This window comes from Mugil cephalus, chromosome 7 (assembly GCF_022458985.1).
Source record: "Mugil cephalus isolate CIBA_MC_2020 chromosome 7, CIBA_Mcephalus_1.1, whole genome shotgun sequence".
NCBI classification, from domain to species: Eukaryota; Metazoa; Chordata; class Actinopteri; order Mugiliformes; family Mugilidae; genus Mugil; species Mugil cephalus.
In genome coordinates, this window is record NC_061776.1 from 24,927,042 (window position 1) to 24,949,510 (window position 22,469).

Consider the following 22,469-nt stretch of genomic DNA (forward strand, 5'->3'; position numbering starts at 1 on the left):
CTAATCTTATGGCTCATAGAACCCCATTAACTAGCCAGGCCGGTGCTCCATTTCACTCTCAGATAAGCCTGGGAATGAATGATTTAGAGTGGAAAAGAGGGGAAGGAGAGAGTAAGGAGGTAGAAGTAAAAAACTAAAATACAAAAAAAGAGAGTGAATAGCAGGGCTTATCCAGCAGTCCCCTTCTCTAATCTAAAAGAAAACCGATTGTACAACATTTCCGATAATAAGAAAAATAAATAAATAAATAAAAAGGGACATAATATTGGTCCTCAACCATGAGGATAATGAGATATTTTAGGTTAGAGGCTAGGCCAAGTGCTTTCAAAGCACAGAAAGATTATTCTGAAGAATTATCATAATGCAGGCCTTCAACACTTGTGCTCATCTCCTTTCAGGCAGGTATTCTCTATAAAATGCTTACACTAATCCCAACATTATTGCCCATATGGACTGTGCACAACCATAAAATGTCCTCGTCGGCCTCTGAAGTAACATTTAGACCATGTCCAAAGCTTACATTAGTGTTGCTGTGACCTACTGTGGGCGCACAAACGCACACAAAAAAAGAACAGGGTTCAGCTATATTCTGTGAATCCTCTTAGTCCTCAGGGTAGTGCGGCCCCTGTGATTTTCCATGGCTTCCCTTTTTCCTGCAATTCAGTCATAAAGCTTTTCTGTGTTAATGTAACATTAAGCTATCTGCAGCGAAGAAATGTTGCTTTAGGGACATTAAGTGTCACCCTCATGCTTCCTTTGAGTTTGAAAGGTGCTCATTTGCCAGGCACATGTCTCAACATTACCTTGATTGATTGGAGAAAAGAAAGAAAGAAAAAAAAACTCCAACAGATGAAAGATGAAAGACACTAATAGGACGACACATTTGGTTCAGTGCAAAAGGGCTAGACAACAACTACGTGCACTGTCATGATTTGGCATGTTTTGCAATAATTTAGGTTACCTTTAGAAGGATTCAGGGGGAAAGCATGTACTACATGCTCCAAATCCCCTCCAGAAATGGCCATCTTTGGAGTGGAGCTAGTCAATGCGTTTACATGCAGAATTCAACTTTCTGACTACACTCCTTGTCCCGGTTTACATGCAGCGGAGAAAATCAAATAACTGACAGGAACATGCCCTCCTCCTCCGCACTAGGTGGCGATATGTGTCTTTTCAGCAGGTTAATACCATGTTAATATGGCCCCCTTTGCGGCTGACCTATTATGACATGTAATAAATGCAGCAGACCAGCTTACTTGGACGTTTTTGTTCCAGGGTCACAAGCCAGCGCAGCGGTTTTGAGCGGCATGCTGGAGAAAACCGAATTCCAATCGCATTATCTGGGTGTCTTAATCGGATAAAGAGAACCCTGATTTTAGTCGGAGTAACGTGTTTACATGCACTTAAGTTCTCCAGTTATAGTCCGATCAACGCAATAATTCGTTTTTTTCACATGCATGTAAACGCACTAAGTTAATGAGATCACAATGAGTGCCAACAAGCAAAATGCTTTTGCATTTGCCTTTCTTTAGCTTGTAGGAGAATAGTTTTAAAGCAGAAATCTGACTCACCAACATGTTTCTGTTTGGCTCAGTGACCTGATGCTATTCACTCTCCCAGAGGGCCCTGGTGGTTTTATCAAACCTGCATGACAACTGACATGAGCTCTAAGAACAATGTGAAGTGCATGTTGAATGTTTGTTGAATAAAAAATAATATGGAAAAAAAATAATGACTGGGACACCAGGACTTTACCATTGCTAGTGCTACCTCAGACGTGAGGTTGGTGCAGAGAGTGGTGAGGACTGCATAAAAGATCATCGGCACATCTCTCTAAAAAAAAAAAAAGACTGCCTGTCCACAGCTCACAACTTACCCCATCCACCCCCACCATGGACTCTTTTCCCTGCTAGCCTATGGGAACGGGCTTTGCAGCATCCAGAGCAGAACAATCAGGTTCTGTATTCTTCCCACAAGTCCTCCGATTCTTGAACTCAAAATACCACAAAAATGTGATGGGCAAATTTGGGTGCCAGTTCAAAAGATGAGAGTGCACCATTCTTCCGACAAATAGAGCTAACCCCTGACAAACCACGCTGTCAAACACATTATCAATAAGCCTAAAATATGTGGTAATTAGGCTGGCAGATGTTCCTTGTGACATCTCAAGGTGACACGTTTTTCATTACCACTGCGCTGAAAGGCGGCTGAAGGGACCGCCGTTGCTAGTGACTCAAAATAAGATGCCAGAAAAGTTCAGCAGATACCTCTGTGCTTGCGTGGTCACAAGGCCATATGCTTCGACTTTAATTATGAGGGACTTGGGGAGAGAGGGACTCTGGGTTGAACTATGAATCACTGCCACTCTGCCTGCCTCGAAAGCCCTGTTCCTCTGGCTTTAAACACTGCCCACACAGGTCTCCCCCTTTCTAAAAATAAAGCTCATTCTGATGAATGCGTTAAACAGACAGATGACAACACTGCACAGTCATTTTTAGCATTTTTCCCAAACCTAGTTAAAATCAAAATAAACACAAAGAAGGAAAATTAAATCATGCATAGCTGAAGATAACTGTCACGACAGGCAAAATTTCCAAATGGGTCAATCACCTCATGGGTGGTTTTGTGTATTTGCACATTCTCCTGCATGGAATTTCTCCGGGTGCTCAGGCTTGACCCTGCCAACGACGATCAGACTGAAAGCTCTGGAATCAGGTATAGGCACTTGAAGATATTGAAATACTGAGGTTCAAATACTGAGGTGGAAAATGAAAAAAAACTAATATATTTAGCTCTAAAATTAAGACCTCTGTAGTCTAACACAAATCCTTAAAATAAAGCACTATGAGACTGATTTACACCTATTGACATAGAAGAAAGCTGCAAAAAGACTTGTCATGATGACTGAAAAGCAAATAAAAAATAAATAGATATGTATATCTGTACTACAAATACATGACCCAGTCAGGTCTGTCTCAACCAGGCTGGAAATCAAGGATATATGAACGTGCAAAGGTGGATGTAGTCTGGAAACATGAGGAATAAAGGATAGAAAAAGTGATGGGCTCTGGATGCCCTTCGCCCACCTCTAAAGTCAAACAGCTCAAGCTCCACGGCCTTTGATAGAGAGGTTTGCTCCACAGAAGATCACAGGGCTGATTATTTATCTGCCCAGCCTTGTCCTGCTTTGGCACATGTGTGTTTCAGATATCCGAAACTAGGTCTGAAGACGAACATTTGGACTCAGACCTTGAAGTCTCATTAGGTCTCAAACCTTCTGCTCACACTGACTGCAGGTGGTTGCAAGGCAGGGAGGTCTGTGTCACCGGGACTCCCAGCCCGAGCTCCCATCTCTGGTAGCACGTTGTGACCCCCCAGCTGTATTAATTATCCCATCCAGTGTTGTCAGCTAATTAACTGACTTTTAACACAGGAAATGGCTGGAGCAATTCCATGCAATTAATCAGCGTCAAGGAATAAATTATAAGCCTTCTTAAACGTGATTACCATTGAGGGTCTGCAATGAAAATTGAATTTTAATTGAGCTTCAAATGTTGTATTTGGCTCGTAGTTGAAAACAGAAGTGGCTGCGAGAACCGCTCATGTATGAAAACCGCAAGGTAATTCTGATAGAATTCCTGCAAATGAAAAGGCCTCCTGACTGGAGATAAGAGGCTAAATTGAGAACTGCTGAGGAAACCAATAGAAAAAGAAATGCAATTATGTTATAAAGGCCGGATATTATAAAGGGCATCAACTGCATGTACAATGAACATGTAGATGAATGGTGAAATCGTTGAAACAGTAATGGAGCAATAAAACTGACAGGCATTAAAAAGCAACAGAATCTAATTAATTGCATAATACTTTATGGATAAAGGTCCGCTTTAAGTCATAGGACTCTCAAAGCTCATGTAGGAACCTGACATACTGACGTAACACCTTTTCCTGCATAGTCCCTGTCCACAGAAACGTTCTCTGAGGTCCTGATACAGTAGTTGGCGCTCAGACTGCCAGAGTACAGTTTCACATTTGTACGTCTCCTCTATATCTTCAAACATCCATTAAAGCATTAGGACAATTTATTTTTATGTATTCCAAGGTATTGCAAATGTACATAGGGCAAAACCAATCTGGTCTCAGAGAATGTATGCCTTGGGGCGGCAGTAGCTCAGGAGGTAGAGCGGTTGTCCAATACCAAAAGGTTGGCGGTTCGTTTCTCGCGCTATCCCTCTGTTCATTGTATGCTTGGGCAAGACACTTAACCCACCTTGTTCCACTGGTTGTGAACTCTATGCATTACCACTTTCACATCAAAAATACCAGGTTGATACAGATTTTTCAGACCCCAGCCGACCTGCCTTTGGTGTGCTTTCACACTGACAGCAGTCCCAGGTATGACCTCCCACCTTGTGACTGTTTTTTCCTCTGTCTCATATGTCATCATTACACATTGCTGCCAAATCCACCACTTCTCCACGGATGCAGAAGCAGTTCTCACGGCCTTGCCAGTGCGCCATGCGCAGTTCACATCAAGATTCTCACTGGTGCGATTTCACAAACATTTCCCAGATCAGTCTCTTATAGGAGCAGAAACGTTGCTGTTTTTGAGCTGCTCACAACCCTGGAGCTTCTACTGTGACACAAAATCAGAACCTGAAAGGCAGGTTCATCAACGTCATCGTGTAAATTACTGGGTCGACGCGGCATTCCTATTCACAACGAAGCCCATCTGAACCGAGCAGATACCGGACCAAGGTTTTTCGTTTGATGTGAAAGGGGCCTACGATTATGAGTGAGTGATGTTTGGTGATGGCAGCCACGTTTCCATCAGCCTGCCCCAGGGCAACTGTGACTACTGAGGTAGTTTACCACCACCAGGATGTGACTGTGTGAGAGAATGAATAATGTATCCAATATAAAGCGTCTTTGAGTGTCTATGATAAAGTGCTATATAAAACTGATTATTCAATTCTACTAATTTGTAAAAAAAAAAAAAAAAAAAGAAAAAAAAAAAAAGGATCAACTATCACCCTATCCCCACTGCATTGTAAATTGATACAGATTGATACATTTTGCTTTGAAGACAGTTTTGTACATTCTTAGTATTCTCTCAATCAGCTTCACAAGGTAGTCATCTGGAACTGTTTTCAGTTAACAGGCATGACTTGCCAAAGTGTGACAAATTTGAAATTTCTTGCCTTATTTGACACCATCAGCTGTGATGTGCTGAGGTAGCACTGGTACACAGTTCTCTACAGTGAAAAGCTCTGCTCCACTGCTGTTCCAATCCATATTATGGCAAGAACCACTCAGCTAAGTAAGTGTTAATCTGCAATGTAAAAATACTCATAATAAAAAAATAAACATTGAATCATAAGTTCTGTCCAAACTTTTTTCTGGCACTGCATCACCAAGATTACCAATTATAAGTTGTTTCAGTTATTGTCTATATTATTAACTAATATACACTACAACTCCTCACTCACTCGGGGGGAGGAGGAAATAGGCCACAGGGGACAGAAGGGGAGGAGTAGTGGTAGCCACCCACCCAATATTTGATACTTGATATTTGTTATTTGTAATTTAATTGGTTAAGACTTTACTGTATATTGTATTGCCTATTCTATTTCTTATTTCTAATTCTTGTACGTGCCTGCTGGGAATATAATTTCCCAGAGGGAGTCATCCCAAAGAGATCAATAATGTCTGAGTTGAGTCTAAGTTTGAATATCTTAAAAAAAAAAAAAAAAAGCTACAAGTAGACTTGTAGTCAACAATCAGATGCTCTATAAGTGCAGCTGTTCTTGTTTACATAATTTTCTTTTAAAATATATGAAATATAATTCCTGGATTGATAGCAAAATTATGTGAGAGCATGTACTTGCCGATTTGGCAACTTAGTGACTTTTAGTTTCCAGGTTACTGACTATATCTGTGTCTATACAGCTCCTGCATATTTCTATAGAGAATATTCATAATAGTATATAAGATGAAGGCAAGAAGGTAATAAGAGGCAGTAAGAGCATGAAAATTTTATAAATGGAAAAATTTATTGCTTTAGATTATAAGAACAGACATGGGGAAGGTACATCTGCATATTTCCTTAAACATTCCATTATATCCTCCTTTCTCATGAACTCCACATTAAAGCTTCATGCTCTGTGTGCGTTTATGAGTCTTGAAGAACTTAGTTGAAAGTCATTTCATTTCAATAGAAAATGTCTAACAGAGCCTGGCAGTGAGGGGGGTAGCACTTAGGAAAAGAGACCCGTGGAGACTGACAAAGCACAAAACTAGCCCAGCACAGAGAGGGAAGTGGCAGGAAGCGTCACATGGTTGCAGCCCCCTCGGCAGGGGCAGTGCAGCTAAAGTGCCGCAATATTACCGGGTCAAGGCACAGCAAGGTCAAGGTGCTACAGTTTTCTGTTGTGATTTTACACATATGCTTGTGCGGGAAATGGGTGTGAAATAAAGAGTACGTTTTCGTCGTACTATGGTATGTGCAAGTGAGGCTGACGGCTCTGACTGAGGAAGACGACAAAGGAACAGAAGCTACCGTGTCAGCATTAACTCTTTATTTTTTCCCAGGGGAGGGAGGGGACAAGGGACACTGGAGGGGAAGTGATGACAAAGCTGGTGAAATGATGGGCTGTAGATGCCCTTCACCAACCTCTGAAGATGAACAACTCAGGTGCTGATAAAGAGACCTGTTCTCCACAGGATCATAAAGGTGTTTCACCATTTATCCTCCATCTGCCCTGTATTAATACTGTCAGTGCCACTGAAGCATACAAAGTGAAAGCAGGAACACACACACACACACACACACTAGTGTGCAGTTACAATTGTATTTTCAACAGGAATTTAAATATTTACCACCTTATATATACTCTGAAAACCAGCCCAACAATAATATTTTTTTTATTATTATTATTTTTTGTAGTGGAACTTTGGTTTGTTTGTTTGCTTTGAAATCAAATAATTTGGGCCAGCTTTATGGTTTGATGGAAAGATGAGCAACAGCGGCGTAGTCATACAAATCATCAGAGTGCCGTGGAACTGAATTTGTTCACAACAAAATGTCTCTGATTTTGTTTGGAATACTGTCCTATAGTGATTTTTTTCTCTGCACCAGCTGAAACCATAGACTGTATATAAATATGGACAACGCATGCCCACTTCCTGGAATTGGAGCTTCGATATCGATGACAGGCTGACACTTCTTAATAATAATTAATACTGCTTTCTGCTTTACCTCCACCAGTTACAAAGAAATGTTCCATTATATACTATACTTAATTATTTTTTCCGGCGATCCATTAAAGCACACTGCATTTGACTAAATAACTTTTTTACCAACAAATTCCTCCAAACAACTCTCCCTTCGTGGGGCACCCCAGTCTTGCGCATTGACTGTATATACTATGAACGAACCCATCGTGACGTCACCCACTGGATTCTGAACCTCTAAAATTCATGTTAGATGTGCTTTACTCCACCCACACTCGGATACTCCAAATATATACGTAAGGGGTCGTGTCGGACGTTGAGACCTGCCCACCCCACTCCCCGCTACCTGTTAGCTCAGGCTAACAGGAAATTATGTAGAATTTTAAACCTTAATAAAAAATAAACTAATGGGTTAGAAAAAAATCACACTCTGTACAGTTGTCAGAGAGTCTTTTGTACCAGGCTGTAACATGTGAAACATTGTCGTAAAGTTGGGTTTTTTAACATGGGGGTCTATGGGAATTTTTTCCCTTTTGGAGCCAGCCTCAAAATGCCACTCGAAGAACTGCAATTTTTTGCACTTCTGCATGGGCTTCATCACTCAGACCAGAGGTTGCCGCTTGGTCTTTGCTCCCCAACCTGCAGGTGACAGCAGCGGTGCGTCATCATTACCAAAACTGCAACTTTTTTTCCAGAAAACACAACCTCGCAGTGTTCAGCCTCTGAATCCTGTCCATCAGTGAATTACGGTAATGCAAATACTGCAAGCTGTTTTTTATGCTCAGGCGGATATTTAGGTCTTAAAGACTTAACTACCTAAAATGACTGAAACCATCCTTGAAGATAAAAACAACGACAAAATGTTTAATGCCACCAGGGGGCGCTCTACTTACTTTGACTTCACTTTTAAGGAGCTGTTTGTTCATCCATCTTTATACAGTCTACGGTTAAAATCACTCCAAAATGAAATCCAAAAAATTACCAGACTCATTTTAGGATAAGTATTGGTTACACCAAGGAGTTAAATAAGTAATATGAGTTGGTGCAAACTAAAGGTTTGATGTTTACACATTAATGCCAATAAATATAAAGTATAAGTTTGACTGAGTCCATCTTATCGCCTTCTGGAATTAGCAATAATGTCTTGATGGCATTTGAAAGTAGAAAGAATAAATAAAGGCTCAGAAAGACTCCTCTGCCTGCTGAATGGTGTTTGTTTGACTGACAGTAGCTGGCAGGCTGAGCTTGAGCATGATGAGCATGGAGTAAACAAACTCATGCCATAGCCTGTGTCACAGACAGACAGTATCAACTGTATGATATTGAAAAGGAAGTATCACACCAACAAAACGCGCCCCGCAGTTAATTAGGTAATCTAAGACGGAGACTTTAACAGGAACAGTAATGTGGATGGTCTGTGGCTCTTGCGCTTCAGTTGCTATCTAGGTCAGTGTTACCGCATGTTGGAGGTACAGTTTTGGAAAAGAAATATGTTAAACACATATACAACCCTTTTTATACCTCAAAAAATACCCACTACTGCAATTTTTAAATACAAATATGTCAAAAATATATAAATTGCAACTGAACAATTAGCAATAATCTAGTTTTTATTAAAACACATGATCTGGTCCTAATTTGAGAACCACCTGATTAAATTTAAAAGTTTCACACAAGAGGCTGTGGATTTCAGTGTAGGGTGTTTTTTTTTTTTTTTCTTTAAAACAAAGAAGACTGGAACTTGAACTTTGAATACTCTGTGTGCTCAGGCTGCATTCATTTTTGGATCTTCTTTTTTTTTTTTTTCTTTTAGGATAAGACATTGTGCCAGTTTAATTAATACACAACAATAAGCCGTTAATGAGTACGAGCTCCTTATTAAATACCACTGCATATAAATGGATGATTATAGCCGATTGACCTGACGCGATTAGGGGGAGAAATTATCAATTTGAAATTATTATGAGACAAAACGTGAAGAAAGTTAAGTATACATTTACATCAAATATGAGGAGATGAAGCAGAAGTCACTTGACCTGCAGTAAATTAAAATGTAAATATCTTAAGACAGAGGGACAGATGTAAGTCTTTTGTCCAAAAAAGATATTTCTCAGAAGCTGATAATGAAATAGTAAACTAACTAATTTGAAAAAAGTTCTAGTATGTATATAAAATGTCAGTTTAAATGACCTAGTCTAGCTAAACACTTTTATCTCACAATAATTCTTAAAAGAAAGCAGTAGCCGCAGCAAGGATACCAGCCATCAGTCCCAGGAGCCTTGACACTCAGGAATTCAGTCTAGAATATGTCTCAACGCTGAATACATTATAGCCCACGCATGTTTTTCAAAGTAAATACATGCTGAATAATCGCTGCGCTCCAACGTGCTCCGCTCCCCTAAAACAGTGACGCTGTTCTCACTGCATTATGCGCCTTATCGTACCCAATCCACATTTTTGACTGGAGGGCTGCTGTTTGAGGATTTTGTCTTGGAAACCAATGGGTGGGGGGGGGGCGAGGGCCCCTCAAGGCATGACCTTCCCTCACTGCCACCAATTATATCAAGGCCTTATAAAATATAGATTATGTGCCATCTCAGTGCTGACATATCTAAAGGCTGGTAACGTGGGGAGTGATTGGAGAGGCCAGACTCGAGGGGAGGCCAGGTTGAATATGACAAGATGAGGGGAATATAGTAGCACAAAGGACGACCTTGATGAGCGAAACACAGGCTGAGGCAGGAATAAATAAAGAAATAAATAAAGAGTCTTCATTGCAGAGGATCAATTTAAATCTAATCAAGGCTCTAAATATTAAAACGTACTGATTGCAATGATATTCATTAGCCTAAACTGCAATCCGGACCAATAACCATGTATTATTAATGGATAGGAGCTGAGTTTGGAACAATTGGCATTTAACTTTGTGTCTTAACCTTTCAGCATAAATGTCAAGTCAAATTCTAATAGAAAAAGTTTGAAGTTCACCCAACAGTGATTTCATACATTTCGGCTCAAGCGTCTTTGTGGGAGCGTATATATTTAAACCCTGAAATGCGGTGTGAAATCTGACGATCAGAGATGAGATTTACGAACTTTGCTGGCGATATTTTTGCTTTTCATGGGGACGCGTGATAGAGAAGCATGACAGCTTCACAGGTCTCGCCTCCGCTATCCCTCAGTCACTTGCAAGCACACACAAATGCACCAATACAACAAACACTGCAAATCAGAGGGAAAGAAAATGTGCCAGAGGCAGTATGCCCGTGTGATGTAATCAGCAGGAGTGCAAGACGATAAATAAATCAATAATGAAAAAAAAATCTTACTTCAAGAAAGAGTTTTCTTTTTTTTTTGCCTTGTGGTTCTAAACAAATACAAGATGGTGCTATCTGCATTTAATCTTATGCGGGGTTCCATGTACTTTTAGAGGAATATCTGGGGTACAAACGCATCTTATCATATTGCACCAACAATGCATTGCAAAACTGAATGATTGAAATGTAAAAAGATGGTGGGAACACCAAGACCGCCATCACTTTTGAGAATGGCAAACTACTAAAAATGAGATGATGTGATGATCAGACATGGTGTGAGCAGCAGCAGTTTGCTTGAAAACGATTGCCTGATACATGCATTAAAGTTTCATTTTATAGCTACCTGCACAAAAAAAAAAAAATGCAAATACCAGACATTTTTGACAGAGTCAACAAAAAGGAACAGGAATTGACAAGGAACAAAAGTATGGTCAAGGACGGGAATTGTTATCATTTCTGTGATTTGGTGTGTGTTTATGGTGGATGGATCAAATGTGCCGACAATAGATTTTAGATTTTGTCCTTAATTACACACATTTTAATCACTAGATGATTTGCCCTGCGCCCTCAAAGCAAAGACCACAATGCTTATTGCCTAACAGGTAAACGTAACTGTCTGGAATGGAAAATATGGGACTCTAAAAAAATAAATAAATACTGCTCCGTGAGAGAGATTTAATCAACTGAAACTGTATCAGTTTTTAAATTGTGTGAAATCTATAAAACTCAACCGAATATTTTTCATATAGAGGAGTTTTCTTAGCTAGATTAAACTTTTAACAACTTAAATTTTTAACACTAAATCCTTGAGAGAAAGCAAGCTTGTAATTACTTAACGCTTAAAGCTGGCAGCTGGCAATTATGCCAAAAACAGAGATTAAACCATTTTTAGGAGCTTTAAAACATCTTAGTGACCTTATGATAATGCTACCCCACTGCCTTACTGTTATGTCCACATTGATCATTCAACTGAAACACTTGTTAGTCTTTCTAGTGATAACAGAGATATCTTTTTTGTGACTATGGTGCTCATTTTCGGCTCTTGGTTTCTATCCATTTTGTTTTTTTGCTGTTTTGCCTGGCATCTGGCCATTTATAGGTGTTTGGAGGAACATTTTAAGCCAATAACAAGATGGTGTCGTTGTCTGAGATCAGAGCTGCTGCTGCACAGTCAGAAATGCAGCCTCCGACTGGTCCACAGGCTCCAGCAAAGTCCTCAAGGGCAGCTAGCAGATGGCTCAAAACAATGATGCTGTTTTCATCACGAAAACAAAGGATAAAGACATCAAATCACTTCTTCACTGGCACAATCTGCCTGCAACTGCAGTTCCATCAGCCCAAGTGGGCGTGCATGGATGTGAAGTCCTGAAATAACAGCTTCCCAGTGAAAGCTGTCAGGACCGAACCAAGACCCAGAAACCCCATCTGCTTCAGACAACCTACCACAGAGACCACTGCAGGGTGACGGCCCCACAGAGGGCCACTCAAACAGACTGTGGCGAGTCTTCTGGAAGCACAGCTTTTCAAAGCTTGCCAGGTTCTGACCCACAACCATAAAAGCTTAGGGGTGGCTGGTCTGTGGGGTTCATTGGGTTGTTTGCAAACTTAAACCCCCTAAAGCACATTTAGGCCATACAAATCTAAATTAAATATAGAAAAAAAGGTCCATGAAAAGCTTTCATGGGTCTAGTGAAATAATCATTTCAATTTGTTGTGCTTTTACAGATAAATGAACAATTAATGAAAATGCCAAACCTTAATTGTACTGTGCCTCCTTTGTAGTAATCCAACCTTATTCCACTTCACTTTAACCAAGTCACAGACACATTACTCCACGACTTCCTATGTGAAAGAATCCTCCTTTAAATGTATAAACGTCTAAGTAAAAAACATCCTCAGCGGTATTCTCCTGTCCTGGCTCCCTTCTGAAACTTCCCTTCTGAGCAACTAAACTCTTGTGTCAGCCATTTCTCCAACCCTATCAGCAGAAATCGTGGCTTTGATGACAGAGAATCGGCTGCAGTGCTGTGGCGGCTCACGAGGGTGGCAATTTCACCTTTGGTGGTGTTATATCTTTCTGAACTTACACATGGATGCATAGACACCCCCGTTCAAAGACACAGAGCATGAGAGCAGGTCATGGCTCCTCTGCTGCCCTATTAACCTCTACCAATGGTTTCCTTAGTCCGGACTCTGATCCACGTGCCTTGAAGAGTGCAGAGAAAAACAGCTGTCGTTCAGTCAGTTTGTTGGGTGCTCTTTCGGGTGCTTGTTCTTTGCCTGTTGTGGTTTGTCTTCCAAAATTTCCATGATCTTTCCACCCATCTTTCCTACCCTCTATTGTCTCCTTTTATCCTCAGAATCCTTTGTCTATCGTCTCTCTTTTGGTCTGTTATCTTTCAAGTTCCATCTTGGGGGAAATGTGCTTAGCAGCCTTGGGCATACTTGCTTTCCAATTAAATCAAGATGTATTTGCCTTTCAAAAGCCTCTCTTTCCTCACTCTTTCTCCCACCGGAATAATTGATGGAGGTCTCTGGCCTCATGATGAATGGTTTCCAAGCTTGGAGATGAATGGGAAGATGAATGATTTCACCCCTGTGAGGGCCGGAGAGGGCTGGAACAAGGAGTGCTGACATTGTGACAAATACACTGACCATAGCAACCAAACCTGGTGGAATCAGCAAGGGACGGAGGGGTGGCATGCGTTCATCGCAGCGCAACAGACGTTCGTCTCACCGGCGCCGCCTCTGCACGTCTGTCTACCCCACGGACAATTACCTGAGCCTCGCAATTAACTGCAGGCGCAGCGATAATGCTGACGACCTGCCAGGAGATGAGTGGAAGTGGCGATGAGCCAGAAAGCTGGGGCTGGAGAGCTTTGCATTGGACGCTCGTGTTTGTGCACTCAGTGGAAATATGGAGGCCAAGAGAACAGGTGCAGTAAGGTGAGAAGATGCCCCAGGTGACTTCATATGAATGGTGCCACCACTTTCCCAGCCAAGATTTCTAAGCTAAAAGAAGTTTTTCCCCTTCCTTTCACACAACTTGTTGTCATAACCCTGAGAGGAAACAAATGTTTATAAGAAAGAATTAAATGAGCACAGGACGGGCCATCTGTTTTAAAGGGCCAGTGAGTAAGGTTGTTACTGTCCCACAGGACATGATCATAATACATCCAAGTCGGTTGTGACAAGGCTGTTGATCAGTACCAATAATGCAATGGTAATGTCACCAGCTGGTGAGTTTTGGCTTTAGAATACTTTCTAGTCTGAACTATTTTGGGAAATAAACTTGGTTCCTATAGCAAATGCAACAGCTACTACTACGATTACGGTTATCTTCTGCATGGATTTGTGTTAGTTATTGGTCACATGGTGCACATGGCACTTGTGTCACCTTTTCAAGTACTGTGTATGATATTTTATTATTTTTATTTATTTATTTATTTATTTTATGAGCCAAAAATAAATGAATTGGCGTTTATAAGTCAACTTGCATTGCTGCAAATTTACTGTTAATTGCTTAAAATCCTTATTTTTCCCAGTGCTGGTCAAATCCAGAGCACTTAAAGCTGAAAGTTGACTAGTCAGACACACGGGATCCAGCTTATAATAATGGGTAGAGACTCACTGACCTTAAACCTCCATTCACTGGCCTTTTTGGCCGATAGCGGCCAAGGGTGATTCTGTCTGTATAATCACATTTTAAGTTTTTATGCCAAACGTTCAGAAAACAGCTGCCTTTCTTCACCACACAGCAGACACAGAGCAACATTAGCACAACTGTGGCATCTATCAGCTGTTGACAAGAAGAGTGATGTGGCTTTTGACTGAGGAAGTTTTTTAAAATATAAAGGATAATAGTAAAACACACGGACAAAAGTAGCTCATAAGTTAATAAAAAACTCGATCCTAAAAAATAACAATTCTTCTACAGAAACTAGTCCACTGACCTTCCCTTTGTTGAACAGCCAGTCACCAAGTCTGCCAGCTGCTCTGTTGTTTGGCGCTCGTGGTAAAGTTGCCATCAATCAAATTAAATCACCAGTTAAAATGCATTAAAACGCCCGCTTGTGCTCATCAGTCTGGAAAGTTGGATCATAATACTGTTCACAAGCACATAATCATTCAATATCTTTGTGAGATCATGGCTCTACCCACGTCTTGGGGAAATTTACCAATCACCGTGTGGAAATGACATTATCTCTAACTTTGAAAAAGTTAAAGATTACTGAAGAATTTGAAGAAAGCTAAAAACTTTTTAAATTTAGTCATTAAAATGTATGCACAACATTGGGGCTGCACTTTAAACCAGTGGTATAGATACTGAGTGAATGAACAAAACATGGTTACTTTTCACTCAGCTTGTACGTGCTGAACTTATAATAATGTGACTCACTTGAAAATTTCTTTATAGCTGCAGTTTAGTGAATTTGAAGTTCATATGCCACCCCTTCCTCCAGTCATACCAGGCAACTACACATGTGAGTCACATCAAAGTGATCACAAATTATCACCATGAGTTTTTTTATGACAACTTAGGCCAAGAACAAACAGGGCATTTTTGCTGCCTGAGTTGCTGGCACATCCGTCATCAGCACTGCACAGTTGTGTAATGTGTCACCATGAGAAAGACAGAGAAATAAATAGGGTGGTTGCACATGATTACTTGTTATGAAATCAATCAATGCTGACTGAAGCACACTCTCTAACATGACAAGTACAGCAAAATGCATTCCGGTTACTTGTTTACCCTTTGTATGGAAATACGCATGGCCAAACTATGAACTCTGCCACATAACACGTTTTTCCCGCCTGAAACACCGCAGAGTGCATTTATGGACCACGAGTGACTGCCTGTCAGCTTTCATGAGGCATTTATACAATACTTGCATCACTTCTGACAAGCCGATAGAACATTGTGTCAGTTTATGGAGAAACATCTTAAATATAAAAGAGCTCAAGGGCCCGAGTAGTCACAACAGAGTGCTATAAAACTGTTGCCAGACACTAAATCCTTTATTCGCTTCCTAAAGTTGGTAGAAATGTTGAATCATTCATTACAGGAGTAGTGCTGCCAACAATCTGAGCGTTAAGCTTAATTCTTGATCTCCCAAAGAGTGGTTTGACAAAGCAATCACACTGAAGATCCACTGACTGCTCAGAAAAGTTTGAGAGAAATAAGTTGACGTATCATGTGATGGTGAACAAGTTCTCTTGAAAAACAAAATGTGAGATGTCGTGAACAGGACCAATAATTTGTGTACTTGTGGTCGTGTTAGCTACGAGCTGTGTGTTCCAACTAGTTTGTTGGGTATACCATGAGAACCTGGGCATGCACCTCAGAAAGCCTCCTTGCTAGTTTTAGCCTGCAAATCCCTAACCCCATTTGAGCCAGTTTAATGTCCAGTGCTTACATAGTGAGTGCACTTCCTTTATTGGTTTCTATGTTTGCAGACATAGGTCAAAACATTGTAGTCTAGTCCTAAACAGTATATAAGGATGGAGTCTCAGATGCAGAAATCACTTTTGTGTAGATGAAGGTGTTCATTTATTATTTATTCATCTCACCTAACCTTCTACTCCTGCTTTATCCTCACTAGGGTCGCAGGGGTACAACCTGGACAGTCTATATCTCTTGGGAAGTGGGAGGAAACAGGAGCAATCAGAGGAAACAAAGAAACAAGGAGAACATGCAAACTCCACCCAGAAAGGCCAGAGCCAGACTTGAACCCAGACCTTCTTGCTGTGAGGCATCAGTATTAAACACAGACCCAATGTGCCGCCCTTATTATTTACTTTTTAATGTAACTGTTAATATTTCTTCAATGTTATCATTAAGTTGTGTTGTCTTCTGTTTTTTAAAAGGGAGCTGCATGACATTTAAAGGTATTCTTACAACTTTGGACAGAGCGAGGCTAGAATCCTGGCCATAACAGTCTGAACAAGGCCTGAGTTATGTGTTTAAGTTACAGCTAAAACATTAAAACACAGTAAATTGCATAGTAGAGAGTGTGGATAGCTGTAACAAATGAGGAATACAACAAATGCTTGTAAATTGTGACTTAAAACAGCAAAGGTTTGGACTTCTAACATCAAGTGCTATTGTACACTCTTATATAAATGTACAGCAACTGCAAGGCCCCATTTAATTTCATAAGGGACTAGTGAAACCAGTGGTGTACAAAGCTAGCCCAGATGTGCCATCAGGACTCCGGTTTTCTGTATGACAGATTTGCACTTCTTTCTATGTCCATTTCTTTAGATCACCACATTGTAATTTCTATGTGCCCTCTGGCCCTGACCATCACTTTCCTTCTGTCATTGGTGGCGGAGAGTGAAAATCACTGTGCCCTAGAGTACAGTGTGTGCTTCTATGGCACGCTGCTGGATGAGTTGAAATGATATCTCAATTTACGATATTACTCTTCAATAAAGCCTACGGTGGCTACAGCCAAAGCCCAACACAGAGGCACTAGATGAGAAGTGCTGTTGAGGTGGGCTCTATCTTGGGCCGTACGCACTGGGAACCCAGGGGCGACGCAGGGATAAAAAGGCTTGAGCTGCACAGTTTGGGGGGGGGGGCTCAGGGACGTGACAAAAGAAGATCCATTTAGATTACACGGTTTTAATATCCTCCAAAGTCACCAATAAACGGCAGTTGGAAGCATCGCTGTACTGTCGTCATTTGATTGTCCATCACCTTGCACGTAACCTCCAATGATGCGGTTTTGAATTGCTGTCCTGACTGGCCTTGTATCTCTGCTGTTATATCAACAACAAGCGATAAAGCCGTCCTGCAATCTGCTGCTTTCTACACTGCGAGGCCATTTAGAGGCAGTTACACAGGAGCCTGGAATAAGCTTAGCCAGCAGGCTGCCTGGATGAAGCATTCCTCGCAAATATGCTGAAATATAATTTTTAATTTTACACTCCCTATTGTTGTAAAGCATGAGGAAAAAGGTTATTACTTATGTAAGCAGTGCAGAGAGGATATCCTCTCCATAAAAGTGATCTGCTCTTTGTAAAACAAAAAAAAAAAAGTCTTGCGTGCTCTACAACTTAAATGCCAGCCTTCAGGAATAATGACAAAAATATTACTGTCACCTTCTGTCAAAAAGGGAGTGGTTCTTTTTAGATGACTTTTGTGTCAAAGTGTTTTTTTCTCCTTTTCAATTAGGCATTAAAACACCCATATCTTAAATTGCTCTGTACAATTTAGAGAATAACACTGTAAAAGTAAACAATTAAGACAATAAGAGAGAGATCAAACTTTGTGGGTAATGGCCCAGATGGACGACACTAATTTTGGACCTTCTGGATCCCTTTTTTTTAAATTTTATTTTCCTTTTACTCAGTGTTAACAGCAGCTGTTTCACACTGGATGATTGTGTGCTGTACAAACATAGCTGCCATGTGCTGCGTTGGTAATGAAGACAACAGCGAAATGGCTTCTGTTGCCACTGACTAATGAATCCTGACAGTGGTGGGAGAACCCAGCCACCCACCCCCCCCACGCTACACACACTTAACTGAAGAAAAACTTGCTTGCTAATGTTCTTCCTATTTTCTCTCCATACTAGTCACTGTTTTTGACTGTGAGCTTACATTAACCTGGGTAATCAGAACACAAGTGTCTAGCTTCAAGCACACGTGATCACACCTGGCAATAACACGCGTCTCTACATGCGTCCCCAGCCAGCCATTGCCATCCAATCTCAGTTGCGCACTGTGCCGCTCAATTGCAGTGGATTATTATATCAGCCACCATCTCTAATGGATCAGTATGAACCATGTACCATGTCTGTTGTCTGCGCTGGCATTACACTTGCACAAACCTTGCTCAAAGCTCAGAGCTTAACTCTAACCCTGGAAACTTCCATGCAAGCTGGAATTTGTGATAACAAATAGGATGAATTGAAGTTCTGATCATTACTGAGGAAAAACATAATTTAACTCCATTTGGCCCCATCAACACGATCGCATCAATAATTAACAACATACCAACAAAATTGCGCACAGAGTAGTCATAATAATTTAATTTGTTCATTCTTGTGTAGATTTACACAAGAATTTGGTAGTTAATTAACAACTGCAAGGACAGCACATCTTAAAAGTCTACCATTACTAATGAACTGACATCACTTAGGCTTTTATCCTTTACAGGTAATCATTTGTAACAGAAGTTACAAAGTGTTTTTATTCCCTCAATGAATAAGACACACTGCATATGCAAGTGTACTCCTGCTGAGCAGGCCATCTCTGAAAGTGGTGCGAGATCGGATAGCTCAAACGTGCGTTACACCTGTCTTTTAAGATGCCCACTTGTGATTCGTTCATCCAGGACAGATGTCAATGCGAGGTCTGAACGAATAAGTTTATAAGAAACAGAAACCAAGAGAAAGATTCTACGTGTGGACTTGATTTTGAACGGCTTTACTGTTTGTCAGCCATCATTCTCAACTGAAAGGCAAACTATTCATTAAAACGAGTCGTGATGATGATAATGTAAATCGTGTCTGAAGGCTTTTACTTTCATCTACTGTAAAAATGCTGTGTTTCTTGATAACTGATGCCAAGTTAACCAAGTACAATGAAGCTCAAATTACTTTTTCAATCAATATATCACAACACTATATTTGTGTGTTCTGAGGTCAAGTCTTGAATGAATGTATGATAATGCATCCAACAACACACACTTCAGAGCTTGTGGGTGTCAAAAAAACACCACTTGGGACACCTTCCAACATGTAGAGGAGATTACTTACTTACTTAGATATTTTAAAAAGACATACCATCCAAAGGGAACCAAAAGAACCCTAGTCTTAGGTTTCTGTTGTGATGATCATAATGCTACTTGATCACAGCTCTTTTCTTGATTCTGTTTGGAACCCCTTGGGTATTTCGTACGTTAATAAGCAGTTGCCAGATCCACAGCAGCAGAAACCCACAGAGACACTTTTATCCTGAATAAATATCAATCCCATATCCCACGGGAATTACACACAGGAGATACAGAGTCACGCAATTTACGCCCAGTGGTGGTCAAGATGGGAAATGCCCCTGTGAGGACACACCCTAATTGTATCCTAACTGAGGTTTATTTGACAAAAAAAAAAAAAAAAAAAAGATAATTGCCAACATTTAACAATGTAAAATGCTATAAACTTGGTAGTCAATGATATAGAACACACTGACTAAACAAGGATTACGGTTTCACTGACGCAGTCCTGAGATTATTGTTTGGCAATGGGGTTATATCATTTATAACAAATCCTAACCTAGTAGAGGAGAGTGGTAACTGAGTGGACCCATAAGAAATTTTACACTGGTGCCTGTATAATTGAAGTCCCTGGCCACCTCCTTCGTCTTTTAAATAACTGTCCAAACATTATGACGACAATATCAGAGTGAACATTCCAATGCCTTGGGAATCAGTAGAAACAATATGCCAAACTGGTTATTAAGCCTTGAGTGGTACGACTTTTTTGAGTAATGAGGGGTTTCAACAGGCCAGTGATGAAATACTATTGCGCAGCTGTGATCTAACAGAGTGAACCATGAAATATGGTTTCATACCCGTGAGGTATTCTGGGTCGGGCACGGGGTCTGACAGCTCCTCGTGGCACTGGACCTCCGTTGGCACCGAAGCCACCACCATGCCATCTGGGAGCTGCTGCTCAATGCCTCGGGCAAAGTTCTTATGCCTGGTGTGAAGAGAAAGAGACAATAGGAGAGGCAGTATTTAGAGACGTGAGTGTTCAGTTGTTCAACACCGGGAGAGCACAGAGGAGGGACACAGGGAGCAAGGTGGCCAAGAGAGATTAAAGGAAACAAGGGGATACAGCGATGTTAGGAGGTCAATGGAGTGTCTTTTCTTGTAGCAGTGTGAAGTCAATAAAACAGTGAATAGCCTAATGAGGAAAAAGTCACCATATAATCACACGTTTGGTAAAATCCTCAAGATTCAAACCCATACTATTGGGACATGCAGGGGTACCTCTCATGCTCCTTTTAAAAGAATTAAACACAAAACAATTATACACATGACAATGTCATTCATATGTGCCACAAGTAAACTTCATGAACAGACGTGATTTGTATAATAATACTGTATATGTGTTAAAGTAATCAGCCGTTTCTTCTGTTTGTGTATTGACTGACTGTGTGTACATGATACATGATATGTTTGGGTGAATAGGGTCACCTGTAATAAACATTGTCTATAATCAGCACCAGTGTGGAGCTATAACTAAGTAACTAATTACCGTTCCAACCTTAGTATCATCAGATATCATTACCAGAAGGTTTGCAGTTGCACATCATTAATAATTGACACCAGAGAGACTATAAATAGCTGCTGCCGTGCATAATGGTTGTGTGCAAAGAGAACTCCTTTGGCCTTGCTGCGTTACGCCTGTGATGGATTTCTGGGATTGTGTAAGTAGTTCTACACTACAATTGAGTTACACACAATTAAACTATGCTTTTAAACATCTTTAAAGCTAAAACAAAACTATATGGTTCATATATAACAATCAGGCATAACATTATGACCACCTGCCTAATATTGCGTAGGTTTATCTTGTCTCCAAAACAAGTATGACTCGTCAGAGAATGGACATGGGTCTTCTGAGGGTGTCCTGTGGTGTCTGGTAAAACACTGTTGTTAGTGGGGGGCTTCCTATGGGTCCTATGGGTCGAGGGGAGGGGCCTCTGTGGATCATCCCACAGATACTTGATCAGTTTGGGATCTAGTGAATTTGGAGGTCAGGTCAACACCTTGTGCTGTTCTTCTGTTTTCTAGGGGTACATGGTCTGGTCTGCTCTAAGTGGATGCTACATGTCTAAGCAACATCCACATGAATGAATGCCAAGTACAAGAGTTTTCCAGCAGAACACTGAATTGTCACAAGACGGTCAATGTTATTTACTTCTCCTACAGGTGGTCCTAACGTTATGCCTGATGGGTGTATAGACAGAGGGTGTGGGCAACCAAAATTCAAAATATGCTTAAAACAAGCAACTAAATTCTATAAACATTTCTATAGTGGCGAGACCTCTTTGGAGAACAGCTCTGTTAACATCACAAGAAAAACTAAATAAACTGTGAGTCTAGATATAAGGATAACACCATTTTTGACACAATAAATTAAACGCAGCATTAAGCAATAAGCAACATTAAGGAGTCAGAAGAAGATAAAGCCAGGCACGATGTGGGCTGGAAGGGTCCAAGATAAAGTGGCAGATTGTAAGGCAATACTTTCTGGCAGATCATTAAGGGCAAATCAATACATACTGACAATTATGCAGGAATATGCTGTGTACCGAGGAGACAAAGTGTCACATTAAGCATGCCATTTTTCATTATGTTGATTGTTCTGCTGCAAAGTGACTCACAGCATTCACTCTGAGAGGTGATGTCCTCATTTGTCTGATGCTGCCAGTGACTCTTGGTTGAACTCACTCATTTTGTCCACTCCATCACTTCTCGCCTCAGTGCCACTAAGGTTCACAACAAGGTTTCAGAATAGAACGGCTTCAGTAAATCAGTGACTCAGGTCATTCGGGATCAAACCTGATTATTTTATTTCTATAGGAACCCGTACTGCTGATTATGTTGAAAGCAAACCCAGGCAACCTTGTATATCAGTCGCCACGTTAGGTTACTGAACATTTAAACTTGAAGCAGCATTTACTTGATGTTTCTGGTCACTTTGGAGCAAAACAGAAAATAATTGTGTTGAATATAGTATGTCCTTCAAAAGTTGATATGGCAACATGTTGAAAACAAATTGCTTTTAATAAATAAATAAGTCAGCGTAACTGACTCTAATTAACAGCAAAATATGACACTATGTCAACCACTTACTTTATCTGTCTAGTGTTTGGTGCCAGGTAGGCGGAGCCGATTGGGTT

The 22,469-nt window shown here is 40.6% G+C and overlaps 1 protein-coding gene across 5 annotated transcripts in view; it reads right to left on the bottom strand.

The window, feature by feature from the left end:
• astn1 (astrotactin 1) overlaps window positions 1–22,469 on the bottom strand; it is a 401,467-nt gene that overhangs the window by 175,208 nt on the left and 203,790 nt on the right. For all 5 annotated transcript variants that reach the window (XM_047589220.1, XM_047589219.1, XM_047589218.1 and 2 more), the window contains one exon: window positions 20,130–20,257. In XM_047589220.1, the coding sequence (XP_047445176.1) occupies window positions 20,130–20,257 (128 nt within the window). The remainder of the gene's footprint in view (window positions 1–20,129; window positions 20,258–22,469) is intronic.